At 42.8% G+C, this 22,573-nt stretch overlaps 1 protein-coding gene across 23 annotated transcripts in view; it reads right to left on the minus strand.

Annotated features, from left to right (window-relative positions):
- The window catches only part of ARHGAP19 (Rho GTPase activating protein 19), a 79,819-nt gene that overhangs the window by 16,412 nt on the left and 40,834 nt on the right, over positions 1-22,573 (minus strand). For 16 of the 23 annotated variants that reach the window (XM_074002360.1, XM_074002356.1, XM_074002354.1 and 13 more), the window contains 3 exons: positions 20,052-20,138; positions 8,214-8,279; positions 5,893-6,084 (listed from right to left, as the gene is read on the minus strand). In XM_074002360.1, coding sequence (XP_073858461.1) covers positions 5,893-6,084; positions 8,214-8,279; positions 20,052-20,138 — 345 coding nt within the window. The remainder of the gene's footprint in view (positions 1-5,892; positions 6,085-8,213; positions 8,280-20,051; positions 20,139-22,573) is intronic. The other 7 variants (XM_074002361.1, XM_074002351.1, XM_005566100.5 and 4 more) reach the window with 2 other exon arrangements.

The following is a 22,573-nucleotide window of genomic DNA, read 5'->3' on the forward strand; positions in this document are numbered from 1 at the left end:
CTCCTGGCTCAGCCTCCCGAGTAGCTGGGACTACAGGCGCCCGCCACCTCGCCCGGCTAGTTTTTTTTTTTTTGTATTTTAGTAGAGACGGGGTTTCACCGTGTTAGCCAAGATGGTCTCGATCTCCTGACCTCGTGATCCGCCCGTCTCGGCCTCCCAAAGTGCTGGGATTACAGGCTTGAGCCACCGCGCCCGGCCTACTTTTATCATTATTTATACTTTTTACCATTATTTTAGAGTGCACTCCTACTTATTTTTTTTTTAAAGTTAACTATAAAACAGCCTCAGGCAGGTCTTTCGGGAGGTATTCTAGAAAAAAGCATTGTTATCATAGGAGATGACAGCTCCATGAGTGTTATTGCCTCTGAAGACCTTCTAGTGGAATAAGATGTAGAGACAGAAGACGGTGATATTAATGATTGTGTGTAGGCCTAGGTTAATGTGTATATTTGTGTCTTCAGTTTTGGGGTTTTTTTATTTTTTAGAGACAGGGTCTTGCTCTGTTGCCCAGGCTGGAGTGCAGTGGGAGGGATCACAGCTCACTGCAGCCTCAAACTCCTAGGCTCAAGTGATTCTTCCTGCTGAGGCTGAGGCCTCCTGAGTAGCAGGACTACAGGCACACACTCACGAGCCCAGTTCACTTTTTTTTATATTTTGTGGATACAAGGTCAATGCTGCCCAGGGTGGTCTCGAACTCCTGGCCTAAAGCAATCCTCCCACTTTGGCCTCCCAAAGTGCTGAGATTACAGGAGTGAGTCACCATGCCCAGGCTGTGTCTTAATTTTTAATTAAAAAGTTTTAAAATTTACAAAAAAAATTAAAAGTTTTTAAAATAGAAAAAAGCTTATAAAGATATAAAGAAAATATTTTGTACAGATGCATAATGTTTTTGTGTTTTAAGCTAAGTGTTATTACAAGAGTCAGAAAGCTAAAAAAGTTTTAAGTCTGTAAAGCAAAAAAGTTACAGTAAGCTAAAGGTAATTAATTATTGAAGAAAAAAATGTTATGTTTAGTCTAGCCTAAGTGTACAGTGACTATAAAGCCTACAGCCGTGTACAGCAATGTTCTAGGTCTTCACATTCACTCACTACTCACTCACTGACACACCTAGAATAACTTCCAGTCCTGCAAGCTCCATTCATGGTAACTGCCCGATACAGGTATACTATTTTTTACCTTTTATACTATATTTTTACCGTACCTTTCCTATGTTTAGATACACAAATACTTACCATTGTTACAAATGCCTACAGTACTCAATACAGTAACATCCCGTACATGTTTGTAGCCCAGAAGCAACAGGCTACACCATACAGCCTAGGTGTGTAGTAAGCTATGCCGTCTAGGTTTATGTAAGTACACTCTGTGATGTTCACACAACAATGAAATCACCTAAAAACACATTTCTTAGAACATATCCCAATCATCAAGTGACACATGACTATAAAGAAAAAGGGAGTGGGCCAGGCACGGTGTCTCCCGACTGTAATCCCAACACTTTGGGAGGCCAAGGTGGGGGGATCACGAGGTCAGGAGATTGAGACCATCCTGGCCAACATGGTGAAATCCCATCTCTACTAAAATACAAAAAAAAATTAGCAGGCGTGGTGGCGCACACCTGTAGTCCCAGCTATCCTGGAGGCTGAGTCGGGGGAATCGCTTGAACCCAGGAGGTGGAGACTGCAGTGAGCCAAGATCGGAGATTGTGCCACTGCACTCCAGCCTGATAACAGAGCAAAACTCCGTCTCAAAAAAAAAATAGAAAAAAGAAACAAAAAGGGAGTGAGAGACAGAGAGAGAGAGAGAGAGAGTGTGTGTGTGTGTGTGTGTGTGTGTGTCTGTGTGTGTCTAAATGTAGTGTGGCACCCTGGATTGGATCCCGGAGCAAAAAAAAAGGATATTGGGGGGGGGAAAAAAGTAAAATCTGTAATGTTAATAAGTAATGTACTAATTTTTTTTTTTTTTTTTGACACAGAGTTTCACTCGTTGTCTGGGCTGGAGTGCAATGGCGTGATCTCGGCTCACAGCAACCTCTGCCTCCCTGGTTCGAGCGATTCTCCTCTGCCTCAGTCTCCCGAGCAGCTGGGATTACAGGCCTGCGCCATCACACCCGGCTAATTTTGTATTTTCAGTAGAGACAGGGTTTCTCCATGTTGGTCAGGCTGGTCTCGAACTCCCGACCTCAGGTGATCCGCCTGCCTCAGCCTCCCAAAGTGCTGTAATTACAGGCATGAGCCACCCTGCCCAGCCCTGTACTAATGTTAATTTCTTAGTTTTTATAATGTTAATATTATGGGGAATTAGGTAAAGGGTACTTACCCAGTTTTTATTTTAAAGTGTATTCAAACAAACTGGCAATGTTTTAAGGGGAAAAACAAGAAGAAAGGGAGAAAAAGAGGGACTTATCTATTAAAAGGGACCTAGTACATATAGCAGCCAAAAAAATAATATATACTCGTTCATCATGCCACTTCTAGCAAATAATCTACAATGAAAATACTTATGAACAAAATTTATAAACTAAAAATATAATTCCCAAATATGTCCTTTAGTAGGCAAATTATGTATAAATTTGGTTATGCAGAATAGAATATTATACAAACATTTAAGGTTGGGCATGGTGACCCATGTCTATAATCCCAGCACTCTGGGAACCCAAGGCAAGCAGATCACCTGAGGCCAGGAGTTCAAGACCAGCCTGGCCAACATGGTATAATTCTGTCTCTACTAAAAATATAAAAATTAGCCAGGCATGGTGGTGCTCCACTGTAATCTCAGCTACTTGGGAGGCTGAGGCAGGAGAACTGTTTGAGCCCAGGAGGTGGAGGCTGCAGTGAGGTGAGATCATGCCACTGCACTTCAGCCTAGGTGACAGAGGGGAACTCTGTCTCAAAAAAAAAAAAAAAAAAGAATATTACATAAACATTGAAACTGTTCATAGCCTTTTAATAATACGAGAAATGTTTGTAATATAAAGTTAAATGAAAAGGGCAGAATATAAAACAATACATATTATGATTTTTTCTTTTGGCCCAGATGTAAGGGCTCAAATATGATCTTAAGTAAAAGAAAATTGTGAAACACATATTCATGGAGAGAAACACTAGGAGGAAATACTCTAAAATGTTATCAGTGTTTACCTCTGGATGTGTATAGGTCATTTTTATGTTCTCTTTACACACTTCTGAGAGTTTCAATGTTTCTATAGTGAGCATGTATAATTTTTATAATCATAGAGAAAAAATTAGAACACAATAAAATTATAGTTTCTTCAAAAAGATACAGCAGGCTGGGTGCGGTGGCTCGCACCTGTAATCCCAGCACTTTGGGAGGTGAGGCGGGTAGATCATTTGAGTTCAGGAGTTGGAGAACAGCCTGACCAACGTGGTGAAACCCCATCACTACTAAAAATACAAAAACATTAGCTGGGCATGGTGGCACATGCCTGTAATCCCAGCTACTCGGGAGGCTGAAGCAGGAGAATTGCTTGAATCCAGGAGGCGGAGGTTGCAGTGAGCCGAGATCGAGACACTGTACTCAAATATGATCTTTTACTTAAGATCATATTTACTTAAGATCATATTTGAGGCCTTACATCTACACTCCAGCCTGGGCAACACAGCGAGACTCCGTCTCAAAAAAAAAAAAGATACAGCAGCATTTAAAATGTATGGAAGGATGGCTAGGTGCAGTGGCTCACACCTGTAATCCCAGCACTTTGGGAGGCCGAGACAGGTGGATCACTTGAGGTCAGGAGCTCAAGACCAGCCTGGCCAACATGGTGAAACTCCATCTCTACTAAAAATGCGAAAATTAGTCAGGCATAGTGGCGCACGCGTGTAGTCCTAGCTACTCAGGAGGCTGACGCAGAAGAATTGCTTGAACCCGGGAGGCAGAGGTGGCAGTGAGCCGAGATCGTACACCGCACTCCAGCCTGGGCAACAGAGCAAGACTCTGTCTCAAAAAACTAAAACTAAAAATAAAAATAAAATAAAGTGTATGGAAGGAGTCTGTCTGCATGCATAACAAATGCTTAGACTGTCATGTTTGGCGAAAACAGGAAAAAATTTTAAAGTAGATGGTATGATCATAACTATGTAAAAAGATATCCAGAGGAAAAAGACCAAAAGACAAAAGAAATGCCCACAACATAAACACTGGCAGGAAGAGTAATTTGCTTTCTTCTTATCCTTCTCTATAATTTTCTGTTTTTCTAAAAAGTGCAAAATTTTTTTCTTTCTTAAGTATCAGTGTTTTTTTTTTTTTTATTTGAGACAGGGTTTCGCTCTTGCTGCCCAGGCTGGAGTGCAATGCCATGATCTCGGCTCACCGCAACCTCCGCCTCCCGGGCTCAAGCAATTCTCCTGCCTCAGCCTCCAGAGTAGCTGGGATTACAGGCATGAGCTACCACACCTGGCTAATTTTGTTTTTGTTTTGTTTTGTTTTGTTTTCTGAGACAGAGTTTCACTCTTGTTGCCTAGGCTGGAGTGCAATGGCATGATCTCAGCTCACCACAACCTCTAGCTCCTGGGTTCAAGCAATTCTCCTGCCTCAGCCTTCCGAGTAGCTGGGATTACAGGCATGTGCCACCACACCTGGCTGATTTTTTTTGTATTTTTAGTAGAGACCAGGTTTCTCCATGTTAGTCAGGCTGATCTCGAGCTCCCGACCTCAGGTGATCTGCCCGCCTCGGCCTCCCAAAGTGCTGGGATTACAGGCGTGAGCCACCACGCCCGGTCCTAATTTTGTATTTTTAGTAGAGACAAGGTTTCTCCATGTTGGTCAGGCTGGTCTCGAACTCTCAACCTCAGGTGATCCACCCGCCTCGGCCTCCCAAAGTGCTGGGATTACAGGTGTGAGCCACTGCGCCTAGCCGGTATCAGCGTTCTTGTTGAAAGAAGTCATTATACCTGTCCTACATGAAACTACTTAGTTTCTATCAAGAATTAAATCACTAGACTGGTTTGAATCTGCAGCAATACTCAGCCAACATTCTGTAAAATTCTAACACAATTTGCTAGATCTCAAAGTAACTTCAAAGAGATGGCAGAAACTTTTCTCAAATGACTTTGTCAATTCTTAAGAACAGCTCAGTTCACCATTATCTGAGTACTTGTTTATACCTGGCCTTATGCTGAGAGTAGGTATAAAATAAGTAAAAAGAGACTCCTCCTCCAAGAAAGTCCCAGTTGAATAAAAGTCAAGAGGCTAACCGTGCCTGTTCAGGTAAAATTCAAGAGGGATTGAGACAAAATTAATCTCCTGAGAAAGAAACTACCAAAGTCACAGGACTTACTTAAACCACACTTTGAGCCCCAAAATAGTAAATTTGTTCCCATAGCTCCAGCATAAACAAACTTAGCCACCAGAATTTCTACTTTCTAGTATCACACTAGGGCCCTGATTTATTGTGTTCTCTAACTGCAAACGACTCTGTTAGTAAAAAGTTACCACTTAGACTTTGCTATGCCAGCCACTCTACATAGATTATCTCTAATTTTTAGAACTATGAAACATTGAGGTTACTATTACCATTTTACAAACAAGAAATCTGAAGCTCAGAAAAGTTATTTGCTAAGAAAATCTGGAGGGTTTAAACTTTGGAACAATATAGTGTAACTGCTGGTCCTCTCTCAGCAAACTTGGGACATGACCAAAATGAGAGACACTCTAACCACACTTGGATCCTCCTGTTTAACTGTAGAAATCAAGGGCCTCCACTCCTTTCTCTAGTGGAGCAGTGGCACAGAGATCACCGTGGAGATTCCATAGACAAGCCTGCTTTCTTGGCTGAGCCAAAAATTAAATGAGATTCTTAACAATATGACCTACTGATTCTACAACCACGATTACACTCCTAAACCCCATCGGGACTTCCCTGCCTTTAGGCACCTGTCTAATAAGTTGTTTCTTCTTTGCTGACTCTGGCATATTGTGAACGTGTTGAAACAGCTCTCTCAGCGCCTCTTCCGTACGCTGCTGGGTCTCCTCCTGGTGAGGGCAGGAATCTACCCGGTTACGTTTCTGAGACTTTGCCAGCTGAAAGGACTTAGTATGACATGAAGCTATCAGGTCAAGGTCATCCTAAGGAAAATTTAAAACAAGAGTAAATTAATATATCCTGCCAAGTTTGTTTTGGGGTTCTTACAAAAACCTGGAATAAAAAAAGGGAGAGTGGTGACATGGTATACTCCTATACTCAGGAACAAGAAAAATCTTAACACTATTATCAGATAACAAGGAACCTATTAATATAGGTTATATTAATAGCCCACTCCCATGACCTGCCCAGAGAACCTAAGTGCATTTAGAATACTGCCACCAAGAGTTATATTTGTATAAGAGTTCAGTTTTTAAAGCATCTTTTAATTTCATTAATTTATTCAACAATTCAATAAGGTAAGCATGGAAAGTATCATGATTCCCATCTGACAGTGGAAAAACACTGAGGTTAAACTGTAAGTTTAAAGTCATCTGGATACTAAAGTGACAGATCCACCTGGGAGCCCAAGGGCTCTGACTCTTAGCTAATACTCATTCCCACATGTGGCAACTTCATATGACAACTAGACAGCAGTGCTAGAGGAACAAAAACAGCTCTCTAACAAAAAACCACACTCCATTTAAACTAGTTGAAACCAAATACTGTTTTCCTGGTAACACTGAATATTTGCTGAATAAGAGGGAGAAACAAATAGGAGCAGAAAAAATAGCACAAGTGGACAACTTAAGTTTCTAACCATGACAGGATGAATAGAACTTGAAAAATTTAAGTACTCAAAAAGTGCTTGTAAAGTTTTTAACTTCTGACTTTTTTTTTTTTTTTTTTTTTCAAAGCAGGAGTGCAAGTTTATTTAAAAAGGCTTAGAACAGGAAAGAAAGGAAAGTATGCTTGGAAGAGACCCAAGCAGGCACATAAAGATCAAGTGCCTAACTTCTCACTTTTTTTATTTTTTTGAGATGGGGTCTCACTCTGTCACCCAGACTGGAGTACAGTGTCACCATCTTGGCTTACTGCAACCTCCACCTCCTGGGCTCAAGTGATCCGCCCACCTCAGCCTCCCAAGTAGCTGAGACTACAGGTGCATGCCACCACACCTGGCTAATTTTTTGCATTTTTGGCAGAGACGGGGTTTGGCCATGTTACCCAAGGTGGTCTCAAACTCCTGATCTCAAGTGATCCGCCTGCCTCGGCCTCTGAAAGTGCTAGGATTACAGGCATGAGTCACCACACCCGGCCATAACTTCTTACTTTTAAAACTCAATAATCGTATCTAGGCTGGATGTGGTGGATCACGCCTGTAATCCCAGCACTCTGGGAGGCTGAGGCAGCTGGACCACTTAAGCCCAGGAGTTTGAGACCTGGGCAACATGGTGAAACCCTGTCTCTACCAAAAATACAAAAATTAGCGGGCCTGGTGGTGCATGCCTATAGTCCCAGCTACTCAGGAGGTTGACATGAGAGGACCAGGGAGCCGAGATCATGCCACTGCACTCCAGCTTACCCGACAGAGTGAAACCCTGTCACAAAAAAAAAAAAAAAAAAAAAAAAAAATCATTATCATATCTAATCTTGTGAATAAGCATTATACATTTCCCTATCTATCTAAGCTCATGTGGTCTCAAGTCTTTTAGCCATTTGATAGAGTTTAACCATACCAATGAACCTAAAATAGGAATGAATTATATAAAATTGATAAAATTGTCCTTTCATTCCTATAAAATATTTAACACATTTGCTATTCACAGATTATTTATATCAGAAGGACTTTATGAAAAACCTTGAAACACAGGGTCTGTGTCATCACTCTTGCGCAGAGGACACCATCTATCAGTAGAGAGCCTCTGAAAGCAAATAAAAATAGTGTATAGGGGGGACTTTTTTTTTCAAGAGACAGGGTCTCACTGTGTTACCCAGGTTGGAATGCAGTGGCACAATCAGCTCACCGTAGACCTGAATTCTCCCATCTCAGCCTCCAGAGTCACTGGGATTACAGGCCTGAGCTACCACACCTCACATGTGGAGCATTTATATTCTAATACATAACTTACTTCTTAGTCTTCTCCATTATGGCAAAATGACTAAGTAATTTTGAGCTATAATACTAAAAACTTATTTTCCAAGCTTTTACTTTGACTTCATACTTTGTTTTAAAACTCCACCAATCTTAACGTTCTCCTTGTTTGGGTTAAGAGCAGATTCCTATTCTTACCTTTGATGCCTGAGTTCTGGATCCCAAATAGTGCAATCTGGCACATTCCCGAATGTAAGCAGGAGCCTGGGCAGGACATAAAAGAAAATCAAAACCCAGTGATTACTAGGATATAACATTCTCTCAGGCCACAAGGACAGTGGTTCTCAAAATCATGTGACCAGCAGATTACTTTAGAAAAGCCAAAGATCCTCAAAATTCATAGCCCCTCCATAGCTTCCTTTATCTTGCCAGATTTGAGATACCTCAACAAATCTGATGGAAAAACCGTGAGAAGACACCAATGTAGTTGTTGCCACTTTAAAAATCAAACATGGCATGTATATATTCAAATAAGCCAAAGACAAAAATATAGACATTTGTAGGAATGTTTCTAACTGACAAAAACCACCCCCTCAAATCCTTACAAATTACAAGTGGTCTCCAGATCACATTTTAAAATCACAGTGTAGAAAATTCATTTAACGTCTGTAATCTTAGCACTTTGGGAGGCAGAAGCAGGAGGATCACTTCACCCCAGGAGTTTGAGACCAGCCTGGGCAACACAGGGAGACCCCCGTCTCTACAAAAAATTACTAAAAAATGGCCAAGCACGGTGGCTCATGCCTGTAATCCCAGCACTATGGGAGGCCAAGATGGGCGGATCACCTGAGGTCAGGAGTTTGAGACCAGCCTGACCAACATGGTGAAACCCTGTCTCTACTAAAAATACAAAATTAGCTGAGCGTGGTGGCATATGCCTGTAATCGCAGCTACTCAGGAGGCTGAGGCAGGAGAATTGCTTGAACCCAGGAGACAAGAGGTTGCAGTGAGCCAAGATCTCACCATTGCACTCCAGCCTGGGCAACAAGAGCAAAACTCTGTCTCAAAAAAAAAAAATTACAAAAAAATTACCCGGGCATGGTGGTGCATGCCTGTGGTCCCAGCTACTCAGGAGACTAACGGTGAGAATCACTTGAGCCCAGAAGTTCAAGGCTGCAGTGAGCCATGTTCATACCACTGCACTCCAGCCTGGGCAACAGAGCAAGACCCTGTCTCAAAAAAGAAAGAAAGAAAGAAATCCATTTAGAATTACTATGGAGTAGAATCCTGTGACAACTACCCTGATACTGTCTTAGTAGATCTACAAAATAATACAATTACCATAGAGGAAAACTGGGTATGTAACATCTAATAAAATTACATTTGCATTTACCTTTTCACCCAGAAACCTCACTTCTGGTAACATATCCTGAGTAGGTAACTCCAGAAATGCAAAACACACTTGTATAAGATTAATCAAGAAATTGGATACAACCCGAATGTTTTTAACAGAGAAATGATTGAATCAACTTTCATACATCCATACAACACAGCACTATGAAGAAAGGAAGGGAGAGGAGACAGGGAGGGAAAGAAAGGAAGGAACAGAGGGAAAGAAAGAAAGGAAAGGAAAGGAGAGAGAGAAAAAGAAAGGACAGAGGGAAGGAAGAAACACTTAATGAATTGATATGGAAGGATTTCTAGGATATACCGTTGAGTGAGAAAAGTAAGTAAATGTACATTTGTGTAAGAAAAAAATGGGAAATAGCAATATACACACAAATATACATTTACTTGTTTTTATAAAAAGAAACACTAAGAGGATAACCCAGAAAACAATGAAAAGAATTAGAAAGGACTGAGATTTCTCTAAGTCTATCTTTTAATGTGGTTTTGACTTTTTTTTTTTTTTTGAGATGGAGTCTCATTCTCTCGCCCAGGCTGGAGTGCAATGGCACGATCTCGGCTCACTGCAACCTCCACCTCCCAGGTTCCAGTGATTCTTCTGCCTCAGCCTCCCAAGTAGCTGGGATCACAGGCACCCACCATCATGCCCAGCTAATTTTTGTACTTTTGTAGAGATGGGGTTTCACCACGTTGGCCAGGCTGGTCTCAAACTCCCGACCTCAGGTGATCCGCCTGCTTCGGCCTCCCAAAGCGCTGGGATTACAGGCCTAAGCCACAGCACCCGGCCAGTTTTGACTTTTGAACCATGCTTACACTACAGGTTCATAACATAAAATTAAATCCAAAAGGAAAAAAAAAGACAAGCCCTAAAACCAAACACCCAACAGGAAAAAAAAAGAACATATCTGTATATCAAACTGACAATGTGAGCACAGAGAAAGAAATTATTTCATACAACTTTTGAAAACTGTATTCTCGGCTGGGCGTGGTGGCTCACGCCTGTAATCCCAGCACTTTGGGAGGCCGAGGCAGGCGGATCACGAGGTCAGGAGATCGAGACCATCCTGGCTAACACGGTGAAACCTCGTCTGTACTAAAAATACAAAAAATTAGCCGGGCGTGGCGGCGGGCGGCTGTAGTCCCAGCTACTCAGAAAGCTGAGGCAGGAAAATGGCGTGAACCCGGGAGGCGGAGCTTGCAGTGAGCAGAGATCGCGTCACTGCACTCCAGCCTGGGTGACTGAGCAAGACTCCCTCTCAAAAAAAAAAAATAATAAAAAAAACCGTATTCTGACTATATATCCTTAGTGGGATATATTCAAGGAAAAAGGAATTGCAAGAAAATCTTGAACTTCAATCAGCAAGTTTATATAGGCTTACTGTCAGTAGTGACAGTTGTATTATTTTGAAATTAATTTAAGCTTATTGTAGGACAGAGTAAATAACATATACAAATGCCATTAAAATCTAAAATTTGGCCAGGCACAGAGGATCATGCCTGTAATCACAGCACTTTGGGAGGCCAAAGAGGGTAGATCACTTGAGCCCAGGAGTTTGAGACCAGCCTGGACAACATGGTGAAACCCCATCTCTACAAAAAATACAAAAATTAGCCGGGTGTGGTGGCGCTCACCTGTGGACCCAGCTACTCGAGAGGCTGAGGTGGGAGGATCGACTGGCCCCAGGAGGCAGAGGCTGCTGTAAGCCCAGATTGTGCTACTGCACTCCAGCCTGGGTGACAGAGCAAAACTCTCCAAAAAAAGAAAAAAAAAAATCTGAAATTTGCAATATAAGAAAAAAAGAAATACAAATACAAAACAAAAGAAGCCAAGAAAACGTTCTGTAGTATTAAATCTGAATTGGTGGTATTAATATGAACTTACAATTGCTTTTAAAAAAATGTTTAATCTATTTCTTTGCCCTCAAGCAGCCTAGAAGCAATGACACACCAGAAACAATGAGTATACCTAGTGTCACTCAGAAGCCAAAGTTCCCTGGTGAAATAATTACTCCAGATCTAGGCCAGCACAAGTACGAAGTGAGCTGGGAACATTTTATACCAGAAAGGAAACACTCAAAGACAATACAGTCCTGTCAAAAAGATGGAGAAGTCAGTTAACAAGGGCTATCACTGGCCAAATCTGGGATAATTTAAATATCAATTTTGTTTGTTTGTTTGTGACAGGGTCTCACTGTCACCCAGGCTGGAGTGCAGTGGCATAATCTCGACTCAGTGCAACCTCCACCTCCCGGGCTCAAGTCATCCTACCACCTTAGCCTCTGAGTAGCTGGGACCGCAGGAGCATGCCATCACACCCAGCTAATATTTGTATTTTTCGTAGAGATGGGGTTTCACCACATTGCCCAAGAGAATATCAACATTATAAATAAAATTGACTAACACTTCGGAAAAATAAAAATCCATGAGTTTATATGAATATTCATTTTTAAAGGGAGAGAGAATGAGACAAAGAAAAGCTATGTTCCAAAGAAGAAAGTCAGCTAATAAAGACTGAATGACAAAATTAGAAAATCATCATTTTTAATACCCAATGTAATCATAGATTCCAGCAGGATTATCAATGGATGCTAAGACCATTATTAGGTAATCACTCTACAGGTTATTTACTAATTGCAAAGGGGAAAAAATGTACCTTTAAAACTGAAAGATCCAGCAGTTAGCAAAACTAACATCGTGAAGAGCAAGAAAATCAAACAATCTGTGCCTCCTCATGTGAGGCAACTTGACACACACAAATATCACCTGTGAAGTATCTTTGCCAAAAATGCTTAATCTGAATCTGTTTAAGACTCTAGGCCGGGCGCGGTGGCTCAAGCCTGTAATCCCAGCACTTTGGGAGGCCGAGACGGGCGGATCACGAGGTCAGGAGATCGAGACCATCCTGGCTAACACGGTGAAACCCCGTCTCTACTAAAAAAAATACAAAAAACTAGCCGGGCGCGGTGGCGGGCGCCTGTAGTCCCAACTACTCGGGAGGCTGAGGCAGGAGAATGGCCTGGACCCGGGAGGCGGAGCTTGCAGTGAGCTGAGATCCGGCCACTGCACTCCAGCCTGGGCGGCAGAGCGAGACTCCGTCTCAAAAAAAAAAAAAAAAAAAAAAAAAAAAAAAAAAGACTCTAGACCTAGCTTCTAGTTTACAGGAACTGCATGGAAGGTGATAGAGGAACAAGTTAAATAACTTGAGAAAACAATAAGATGAATTTAGAATGTGCGACGTTCTACAACAGTTAACTTGATGCTTCAACAAATGACATGAAGAAAAAGCATGAGTGTGCAGCTTAAAAGTGTCATAATAATTAAAACCAATACAGAAACGTTGATTGGCATATATTGAAAACAAGTATGAAATACATTCTTAGGACAGCTGGGGAATTTGAATATGTACTGAAAACGAGATGGTAAGAAATTCTTGTTAGTTTCTTAGATGTGATAATAGTAGTGTGATAAGATAATATTTTTATTATTAGGAGATGCTTACTTAAGTACTTAGGAATGAAGCATGATGTCGTCTGCAATTACTTTTAGTGATTCAGCCAAAAAAAGGTAGGAACATATATAAAGAGAAATAAAGCTAATATGGCAAAATGATAACATCTGTTGACAGTGGGGGAGAGTTACGTGAGTATTCACTGTTTTACTCTTTAACTTTTCTCTATATTTGAAATTTTTCAAAATAAAGGTTTTTTAAAGAGTCTCATGACAAAAACATTATGATATGTATAGTTTAATTTCTTTTTTTTTTTCTTTTTTTTTTTGAGATGGAGTCTTGCTCTGTCGCCAGGCTGGAGTGCAGTGGTGCAATCTCGGCTCACCGCAACCTCCGCCTCCTGGCTTCAACTGATTCTCCTGCCTCAGTCTCCCGACTGTCTGGGACTACAGGCGCCCGCTACCATGCCCAGCTAATTTCTGTATTTTTAGTAGAGATGGGGTTTCACCATGTTGTCTAGGCTGGTCTTGAACTCCTGACCTCAGGTGATCCACCTGCCTCGGCCTCCCAAAGTGCTGGGATTATAGGCGTGAGCCACCACGCCCGGCCAGTTTAATTTCTAAATTGAAAAACTATAAAACAGAGCTTAAGACCAACAGAAATTTTCTCCAAACAAGAATATATAATGACATCTATTCTGTAAACTTCATTTTAAAAAAAGAAAGCGCAGTGGTTCATGCCTGTAATCCCATCACTTTCGGAGGCCAAGGCAGGAGAAATGCTGGAGCCCAGGAGTTCAACACCAGCCTGGGCAACATGGTGTACCCTGTCACTACAAATAATAGAAAAATTAGCCAGGCATGGTGGCATGCACCCGTCCCAGCTACTTGGGAAGCTGAGGTGGGAGGATCGCTTGAGCCTGGGAGGTCGAAGCTGCAGTGAGCAGATAACACTACTGCACTCCAGCCTAGGGGGCAGAGTGAGACCCTGTCAAAAGAAAGAAAATAAAGAAGGAAGGAAGGAAAAGGGGAAGGGAATGGGGAAGGGGAAAAGCAAGGTGAAGGGGAAAGGAAGGGGAAGGTGAAGGGGAAGGGAAGGGGAAAGGAAGAGGAAGGGGAAGGGGAAGGGGAAGGGAAGGGAAGGGGAAGGGAAGGGGAATGGAAAGGAATGGGAAGGGAAGGGAAGGGGAATGGAAAGGAATGGGAAGGGGAAGGGAAGGGGAATGGAAAGGAATGGGAAGGGAAGGGAAAGGGAATGGAAAGGAATAGAAGGGAAAGGGGAAGGGGAAGGGAAAGGGGAAGGGGAAGGGAAGGGGCAGGGGAGGGGAAGGGAAAGGGAAGGGGCAGGGGAGGGGAAGGGAAAGGGAAGGGGCAGGGGAGGGGAGGGGAAGGAAAAAGGAAGGGGAGGGGAAGGGGAAGGGAAGGGAAAGGGAAGCAAAGGGGAAGGGAAGGGGAAAGGAAGAGGAAGGGGAAGGGAAGGGGAGGGGAAAGGAAGGGGAAGGGAAAGGGAAGCAAAGGGGAAGGGAAGCGAAGGGGAAGGGAAACTAAGGGGAAGGGGAAGGGAAGGGGAAGGGAATCGAAGGGGAAGGGAAGGGTAGAGGAAGGGGAAAGGGAAGGGAAGGGAAAAGGAAGGGGAAGGGAAGGGGAAGGGGAAGAGAAGGGGAGGGGAAGAGAAGGGTTAGGGGAAGGGAAGGGGAAGGGGTGGGGAAGGAGTGGGGAAGGGGAGGGGAAGAGAAGGGTTAGGGGAAGGGAAGGGGAAGGGGTGGGGAAGGGGTGGGGAAGGGGTGGGGAAGGGGAGGGGAAGAGAAGGGTTAGGGGAAGGGAAGGGGAAGGGGTGGGGAAGGGGTGGGGAAGGGAAGGGGAAAGGGAAGGGAAGGTGAAGAGAAGGGGCAGGAGAAGGGAAGGGAAGGTAAAGAGAAGGGGCAGGAGAAGGGAAGGGGAGGGGAAGAGAAGGGTTAGGGGAAGGGAAGGGGAAGAGAAGGGGTAGGGGAAGGGGAAAAGAAGGGAAGGGAAGGGAAAGGGAAAGGGGAAGGGGAAGGGAAGGGAAATGGGAAAGGAAGGGAAAGGGAAGGGGAAGGGAAGAGGAAGAGAAGGGGAAACGAAGAGAAAGAAAGGAAAGGGAAAAGGGAAGGGAAGGGAGGGAGGGAGAGAGGAAGGAAGGACGGATGGACAGATGGACGGATAGGACAAAAAAAGAGGAGAGGGGGAAGGGAGGGGAAGGGAGGGGAAGGGAGGGGAAGGGAGGGGAAGGGAGGCGAGGGGAGGGGAGGGGAGGGGAGGGGAGGCAAGGGGAGGGGAGGCAAGGGGAGGGGAGGGGAGGCGAGGGAAGAGAAGAGAAAAAAGGCAAGCAAAGCAGGAAGGTAGGGAGGGAGGGAGGGAGGGAAGGAGGGAAAGGAAAAAAGGGAAAGAAAAGGAAAGAAACAAAAAAAACCCCACCATCCCCAAAGATGCTATGAGCTGAAAAAACATCCAGAAAGGGAGCCAGCCTTAGACAAACAGGCTTACATGAAAATCTGAGGTCTTAAGCATTTTACAATTCATAGAGAAACAACAAAAGGACTGCTCAAGTATTGGAAATTGGCCTTAACTGTATATACATTGTAAATCCCTAGGAAAAGATGTGGTGTTGGGAAGAGATAAAACCAGACTGAGTCAGATGGACTGATAACAGTAGAGGACAGAACTAGTAATAGTTAAGAAGAATTTTAGGAAAAATGATAAAGCAGGAACATACCAAGACCTCATCTCTACAAAAAATTAAAAACTAGCCAGATGTGGTAGCACACGCCTGTGGTCCCAGCTACTCAGGATGCTGAAGTAGGAGGATCACTTGAGCCCAGTGAACTGTGATCATGCCACCACACTCCAGCCTGGGTGACAGAGTGAGTGAGACTCTGTCTCAAAAAAAAAAAAAAAAAAAGGCCGGGCACGCCGAGGCAGGCGGATCATGAGGTCAGGAGATTGAGACCAACCTGGCTAACACGGTGAAACCCTGTCTTTATTAAAAATACAAAAACAAATTAGCCAGGCGTGGTAGCGGGCGCCTGTAGTCCCAGCTACTCGGGAGGCTGAGGCAGGAAAATGGCGCGAACCCAGGAGGCAGAGCTTGCAGTGAGCCAAGATCGCGCCACTGCACTCCAGCCTGGTGAGAGAGTGAGACTCCATCTCAAAAATAAAAATAAATAAAAATAAAAAATAACAGATGCTGATGAGGATATAAGAAAAGGGAACTCTTATACACTGTTGGTGGGAATGTAAATTAGTACAGCCATTATGGAAAGCAGTATGAAGATTTCTCAAAAAACTAAAAATAGAACTACCACATAATACAGCAATCCCACTACTGGGTATTTATTCAAAGAGAAGAAAATCAGTTTTCAAAGGAATATCTGCATCCCCATGTTTACTGCAGCACTATTCACAATAGCAAAGACATGGAACCAATGTAAGTGTCCATCAATGGATGAATGATAAAGAAAATGTGGTGTATATACACAATGGAATACTATTCCACCATAAAAAAAGAATGAAATCCTGTCATTTGCAGCAACAGGGATGGAACTGGAGGTTATTAGGTTAAGTGAAATAAACCAGGCACAGAAAGACAGATCATCACACGTTCTCACTCATATGTGGGAGCTAAAAAGTGGATCTCAGGTCGGCCGCAGTGGTTCACCCCTGTAATCCCAGCACTTTGGGAGGCCAATGCGGGCAGTCAGGAGTTAGAGACCACCCTGGCCAATATGGTGAAACCCTGTCTCTACCAAAAATACAAAAATTAGTCCAGTGTAGTGGTGCGCGCCTGTAATCCCAGCTACTCGAGAGGCTGAGGCAAGAGAATCGCTTGAACCTGGGAGACAGAGGCTGCAGTGAGCTGAGATTGCACCACTGCACTTCAGCCTGGGTAACAAGAGTGAAAACTCTATCTTAAAAAAAAAAAAAAAAAAAAAAAGTGCATCTCATGGTGAGAGAGAAAAAGAAAAGAGAAGAAAAAAAATTGATCTCATAGAGGTAGGGAGTAGAATAATAGTTTCCAGATGCTGGGATAGGTGTTGGGGTGAGGGTAAAGAGCAGTTGGTCAATGGGTACAAATATGTAGTGAGACAGAAGAAATATGTTCTAACACTTAATAGCAAAAGCAGGATGACTACAGTTAACAACATCATATGGTACATTTCAAAATAACTAGAAGAGGGGACCTGAAATGTTCCCAACACATAGAAATGACAACTATTCACTGTGATGGATACTCTACATACCCTGACTTGATCATTGCACATTCAATCCAAGTAACGAAATATCATATGTACCCCATAAATATGTACAAATATTATGGGTCAATAAAAAGTTTACCAAAAAGTCATATGCTGAGGTTGCTAAGATCCACTATAAGAATAAATCTTCTGGCTGGGCGCAGTGGCTCACGCCTGTAATCCCAGCACTTTGGGAGGCTGAGGCGGGCAGATCACGAGGTCAGGAGATCGAGACCATCGTGGTTAACACGGTGAAACCCCGTCTCTACTAAAAATACAAAAAAATTAGCCGAGCGTGGTGGCGGGCACCTGTAGTCCCAGCTACTCGGGAGGCTGAGGCAGGAGAATGGCGTGAACCCAGGAGGCGGAGCTTACAGTGAGCCGAGATTGCGCCACTGCACTCCAGAATGGGCGACAGAGCGAGACTGTCTCAAAAAAAAAAAAGGAATACATCTTCTATCTGTGAAATTATGAAGAAGAAAAAAGAAATTCGTGTATAGTATACATATACGGTTTGGTACTAGCCACAGTTTCAGGCATGTACTCGGGGCGTTGGAACGTATCTCCCATGGATAAGAGGGAACTACTGTATAATGAAAACCATAAAATACTGCTGAAAGGAATTAGAGAAAACTAAGTAAATGGAAAGCTATCCCATGTTCATATTATTGGATAAGGACTGCTAAGATGTCAATACTACTCAAGGCAATCTACAGATTCAATACAATCCCTATCAACGTTAGAAACATCAAAATACCAATGAGGTTTTTTGGAGCAAAGACAGAAAATCCATCCTAAAATTAACATGGAGTCTCAAGGCATCTTGAACAGCCAAAACAATGTTAAAAATGAAGAACCAACCTGGAGGATTCAAGCTTCTTGATTTAAAAATTTACTACAACACCTTTACAACATTTACTAATCACACCACCACAGTACTAGTATAAAGTCAGATAAGTAGACCAATGGAATAGACTAGAAAGCCAGAAATAAACTCTTACATATATATTCAAATGCTTTTCAATAAAAGGACCAAGACCAATGGAGAAAGGACAGTTTCTTCAACAAATGGTGCTGGGAAAACCATATAACCACATGCAAAAGAATGAAGTTGGACCCTTACCTAACACCAGAAACAAAAATTAACTCAAAATGGGTCAAAGACATAAATATAAGACCTAAAACTATAAAAACTTTTAGAGGAAAACATAAGGCAAAAGCTTCATGACAATTGATTTGGCAGTGATTTATTGGATATGACACCAAAGGGACAGGCAACAAGAGAAAAAATAGACCAATTAGACTTCATAAAACTTTTTTAAATTTGCACATCAAAACACACTATCAACAAAGTAAAAAGGCAACCCACAGAACAGGAGAAAATATTTGTACACATAGCTGATAAAGGATGATATCTGGAATATAAAGGGATGTCCATCAACTGATGAACAGATGAGCAAAATGTGGTATATAAACACAGTGGAATACTATGTACCCTTAAAAAGGAAGGAAATCCTGTCACATGCTACTGTGTGGATGAACCTTGAGCACACTGTGCTAAGTGTAAATAAGGCAGTCACAGAAAGACAAATACTGTATGAGTCCACTTACATGAGGTACTTAGAGAAGTCAAATTCATAGAGATGGAAAGTAGAATGGTGGTTGCCAAGGATGGGAGGAGGGTTATGCAGAGTTACTGCTTAATGGGCACAGAGTTTCAATTTTGCAAGATGAAAAGAGTTCTGGAAACAGATAGTGATGATGGCTGCATAACGTGAATGTACTTAATGCCACAGAACTGTGCACTTAAAAATGGTTAAGACGGCAAATTTTATAAGTATTTTACTGCAAGAAAAAAAAGAAACCAGAACTGAATGATCTTGGAAACTTTCAGTCTCTCCAGATGGCAAAAGATGCTAAAATTGGCACACGCCTGTAATCCCAGCACTTTGGGAGGCTGAGGCAGGAGGACTGAACCCAGGAGTTCAAGACCAGCTTGGGCAACATGTTGAAACCCTGTCTCTACAAAAAATACAAAAATCAGCCAGGCATGGCAGTGCATGCCTGCGGATCCAGCTACTGGGGAGGCTGAGGTGGGAGGATCACTTGAGCCCAGAAGGTTGAGGCTGCAGTGAGCCAAGACTGTATCACTGCACTCCAGCCTAGGCGACAAAGTAAGACATTGTCTCAAAAAAAAAGATGCTAAAATTAAGAGATTCACTATCAAGGAAGTATACACTAAAGAAAAGGTCAAGGATGTGACTGTGCTACCTTTTGCTAAAACCTTAGAAACGGCAAAAGGTCAGAGTATTCAGCCATACAAAGGGCCCTTTCAAGAGAGTAAAAGCGTGCCTCACAGACCCTCTCACTTAAACCAGAAAGCCTTTAGGAAGCTTAAAGGTTCTGTCCCTTAGGTTTCTCAGCAGGTGAACAAGGCAGGGAAATATTTATCTTCAAAAGATTTGTATATGTGGCCTTTGTCTAATGGAATGAATCCCACTGAAATCCACAGAAGACCTACAAAGTTCTTAGGAAAATTATGTCAGCAGAAACACAGCCTGTTTGGATTGAAAGGGCCAAAAAGTACAAAATGACCCCCAAAATTCTACTGGCAGACCCCCAAAACTCTACTGGCAGTAAGCAGGCAGGATAAAACTACTCAGCTGCCACATGTGCTTCCTTTGTGAAAAAGGAAGAATGGCTCAGAGGGTGGAGTCAGTACCCAAAGGATCCAGCCCTACTCAGCCTCCTATTCCTATTCCTTTCCACCATAGTGGTTGTTATCCCTGGGTTTTGCCACTGTCCATTCTGGTTTGCAATCCCATTCAGGACCTTTTTCTCATTTAGTCATCTTTATAGCCCCACTTAGGATCCCACCTTGCTCCATTTTCTTTGTCCTGTTACCAACCAAATGCTATCCCTTACCTACCTTAAAAAGTTTCTGGGAGTGTTTAATCATAAAAGTCATCCCACTGTTTAACTTTGTGATATTCTCCTGAAGGTCATTTGCAGTGACCTATTCAGAGGAAAAGAAACCAAACAATGGGCATTAAGAGCTGGAAAGTAGTACTTACCAATAGGCTTGTTCTTTCTTTTTTTTTTTTTTTTTTTTTTGAGACAGTCTTGCTCTGTCGCCAGGCTGGAGTGCAGTGGCGCGGTCTCAGCTCACTGCAACCTCGGCCTCCTGGGTTCAAGCGATTCTCCTGCCTCAGCCTCCCAAGTAGCTGGGATTATAGGCATGCGCCACTACGCCCAGTTAATTTTTCTATTTTTAGTAGAGATGGGGTTTCACCATGTTAGCCAGGCTGGTCTTGAACTCCTGACCTCGTGATCTGCCCGCCTTGGCCTCCCAAAGTGCTGGGATTACAGGCATAAGCCATCGTGCCTGGCCAGCTTGTTCTTTCAAATGTATGAAGTTTCTATCCCTAACCTAGGTGCCTCTAATACAATGTTTAATTCTGGAAAGACTTTTTGGTTCAGCAGGATATGACATAATCTAGAAAAACAATGTATCCCTGAAGTGATGAGGAAATCCTTGAAAACCAATTTTCATTTCCTAATTCTGCTTGAAAATTAGACATGTAAGCAAAATTGGCAAAGAAAATCTAGTCTAGGATGACTGGGCACAGTGGCACACACCTGTAATCCCAGCACTTTGGGAGGCCGAGGCTGGCGGATCACGACATCAGGAGATCAAGACCATCCTGGCTAACACGGTGAAATCCCGTCTCTACTAAAAAATACAAAAAAATTATCCGGGCCTGGTGGCGGGCGCCTGTAATCCTAGCTACTCGGGAGGCTGAGGCAGGAGAATGGCGTGAACCCGGGAGGCGGAGCTTGCAGTGAGCCGAGATTGCACCACTGCACTCCAACCTGGGTAACAGAGTCAGAATCCGTCTCAAAAAAAAAAAGAAAAAGAAAAAAGAAAATCTAGTCTAGGATTCAAAATGGGCCAAAAAACCAGAATCTGTTCCAGCCATCAAGGACACCACTGCCTCTTTAGAAAACTAGAGTTTCTCCAAAGACAAAAGAGAATGGTCACTACTGATACCAAAGGTGACATCTGTTTCTTAAAAACACAGTAAAATTGTCATTGATTCCCTTCCTTTGTTTCTCCTGTCTTTTTAAAATACTTCAGTAACTCTACTATTCCAAAGCCCTCATTTTCAACATGTATCTTTGTTACTCTGTTTGCTTTTAAATACTTTTTTTTTAGAGATAGGGTCTCGCTTTGGCACCCAGGTTGGAGTACAGTGGTGCAATCATAACTCACTGCAGCTGCAAACTCCTTGGCTCAAGCGATCCTTCCACTTCAGCCTCCCAAGCAGCTAGGAGCATAGGAATGTGCCACCTCGCCCAGCTTATGTGTCTTTTTCTTTTGTAGAGACAAGGTCTTGAAGTCTCACTGTGCTGCCCAGGCTGGTCTCAATCTCCTGGCCTCAAGCAATCCTCCTACCTCAGCCTCCCAAAGTGCTGTGATTACAGGTGTAAGCCACCACTTCTTTTCATAACCACAGTTTACTCACTGCTTTTCTATAGTCTTGGTTAGCTAGTTCTAAAATTCCTTATGAGTCTTGATCTCCCTTTTTTTTTTTTTTTTTTTGAGACGAAGTCTCGCTCTGTGCCCCAGGCTGGAGTGCAGTGGCACAATCTCGGCTCACTGCAAGCTCCGCCTCCCGGGTTCACGCCATTCTCCTGCTTCAGCCTCCTGAGTAGCTGGACTACAGGCGCCCGCCACCGCGCCCAGCTAATTTTTTGTATTTTTAGTAGAGACGGGGTTTCACCGTGTTAGCCAGGATGGTCTCGATCTCCTGACCTCGTGATCCACCCATCTCGGCCTCCCAAAGTGCTGGGATTACAAGCGTGAGCCACTGCACCCGGCCTTGATCTCCTTAATATGGACAAATGTTAATGTGTCGTCTTCTCCCCTACTCACCCCCAGAGGCTCTTCCTGGCCCAGAACTTTATTATTTTTTCACTAGTTATTTGTTAAGTAAAATGTTTCCCACAATCTCTCTCCTTTACCTTCCTTTTCTCATTTCTTATAATCTCAAAAATTTTTTATAAATTACTATAACCTATTTCTATTATCTTCCCAACAGCCTTGTGGGGTAAGTAGTAAAGCTATTACAGTATATCCTCACTTAAGGCGTCAATAGGTTCTTGGAAACTATGACGTTAAGTGCACCAACATACAGCAGGTCCTCGAATAACATCGTTTTCTTCAACATCTTTTCATTATAACATTGATGAGAAAACTAATTTGTTTTGTTATAGGTTATTTTGATTAAAGTTTCAGTTTCCAAGAACCTATCAACAATGTTAATAGGTTGAGGACTTACTGTATTATGCCCAGTTTACAGAGGAAAAGCCTACGCATAGGAAAGATAAAAGACTAAACAAACAAAAAATGGCTTGTAGACAGCTTCTTTAAAAAAAAAAGTAAAAGGC

This window comes from Macaca fascicularis, chromosome 9, assembly GCF_037993035.2.
Source record: "Macaca fascicularis isolate 582-1 chromosome 9, T2T-MFA8v1.1".
In the NCBI taxonomy this organism is placed as follows: domain Eukaryota; kingdom Metazoa; phylum Chordata; class Mammalia; order Primates; family Cercopithecidae; genus Macaca; species Macaca fascicularis.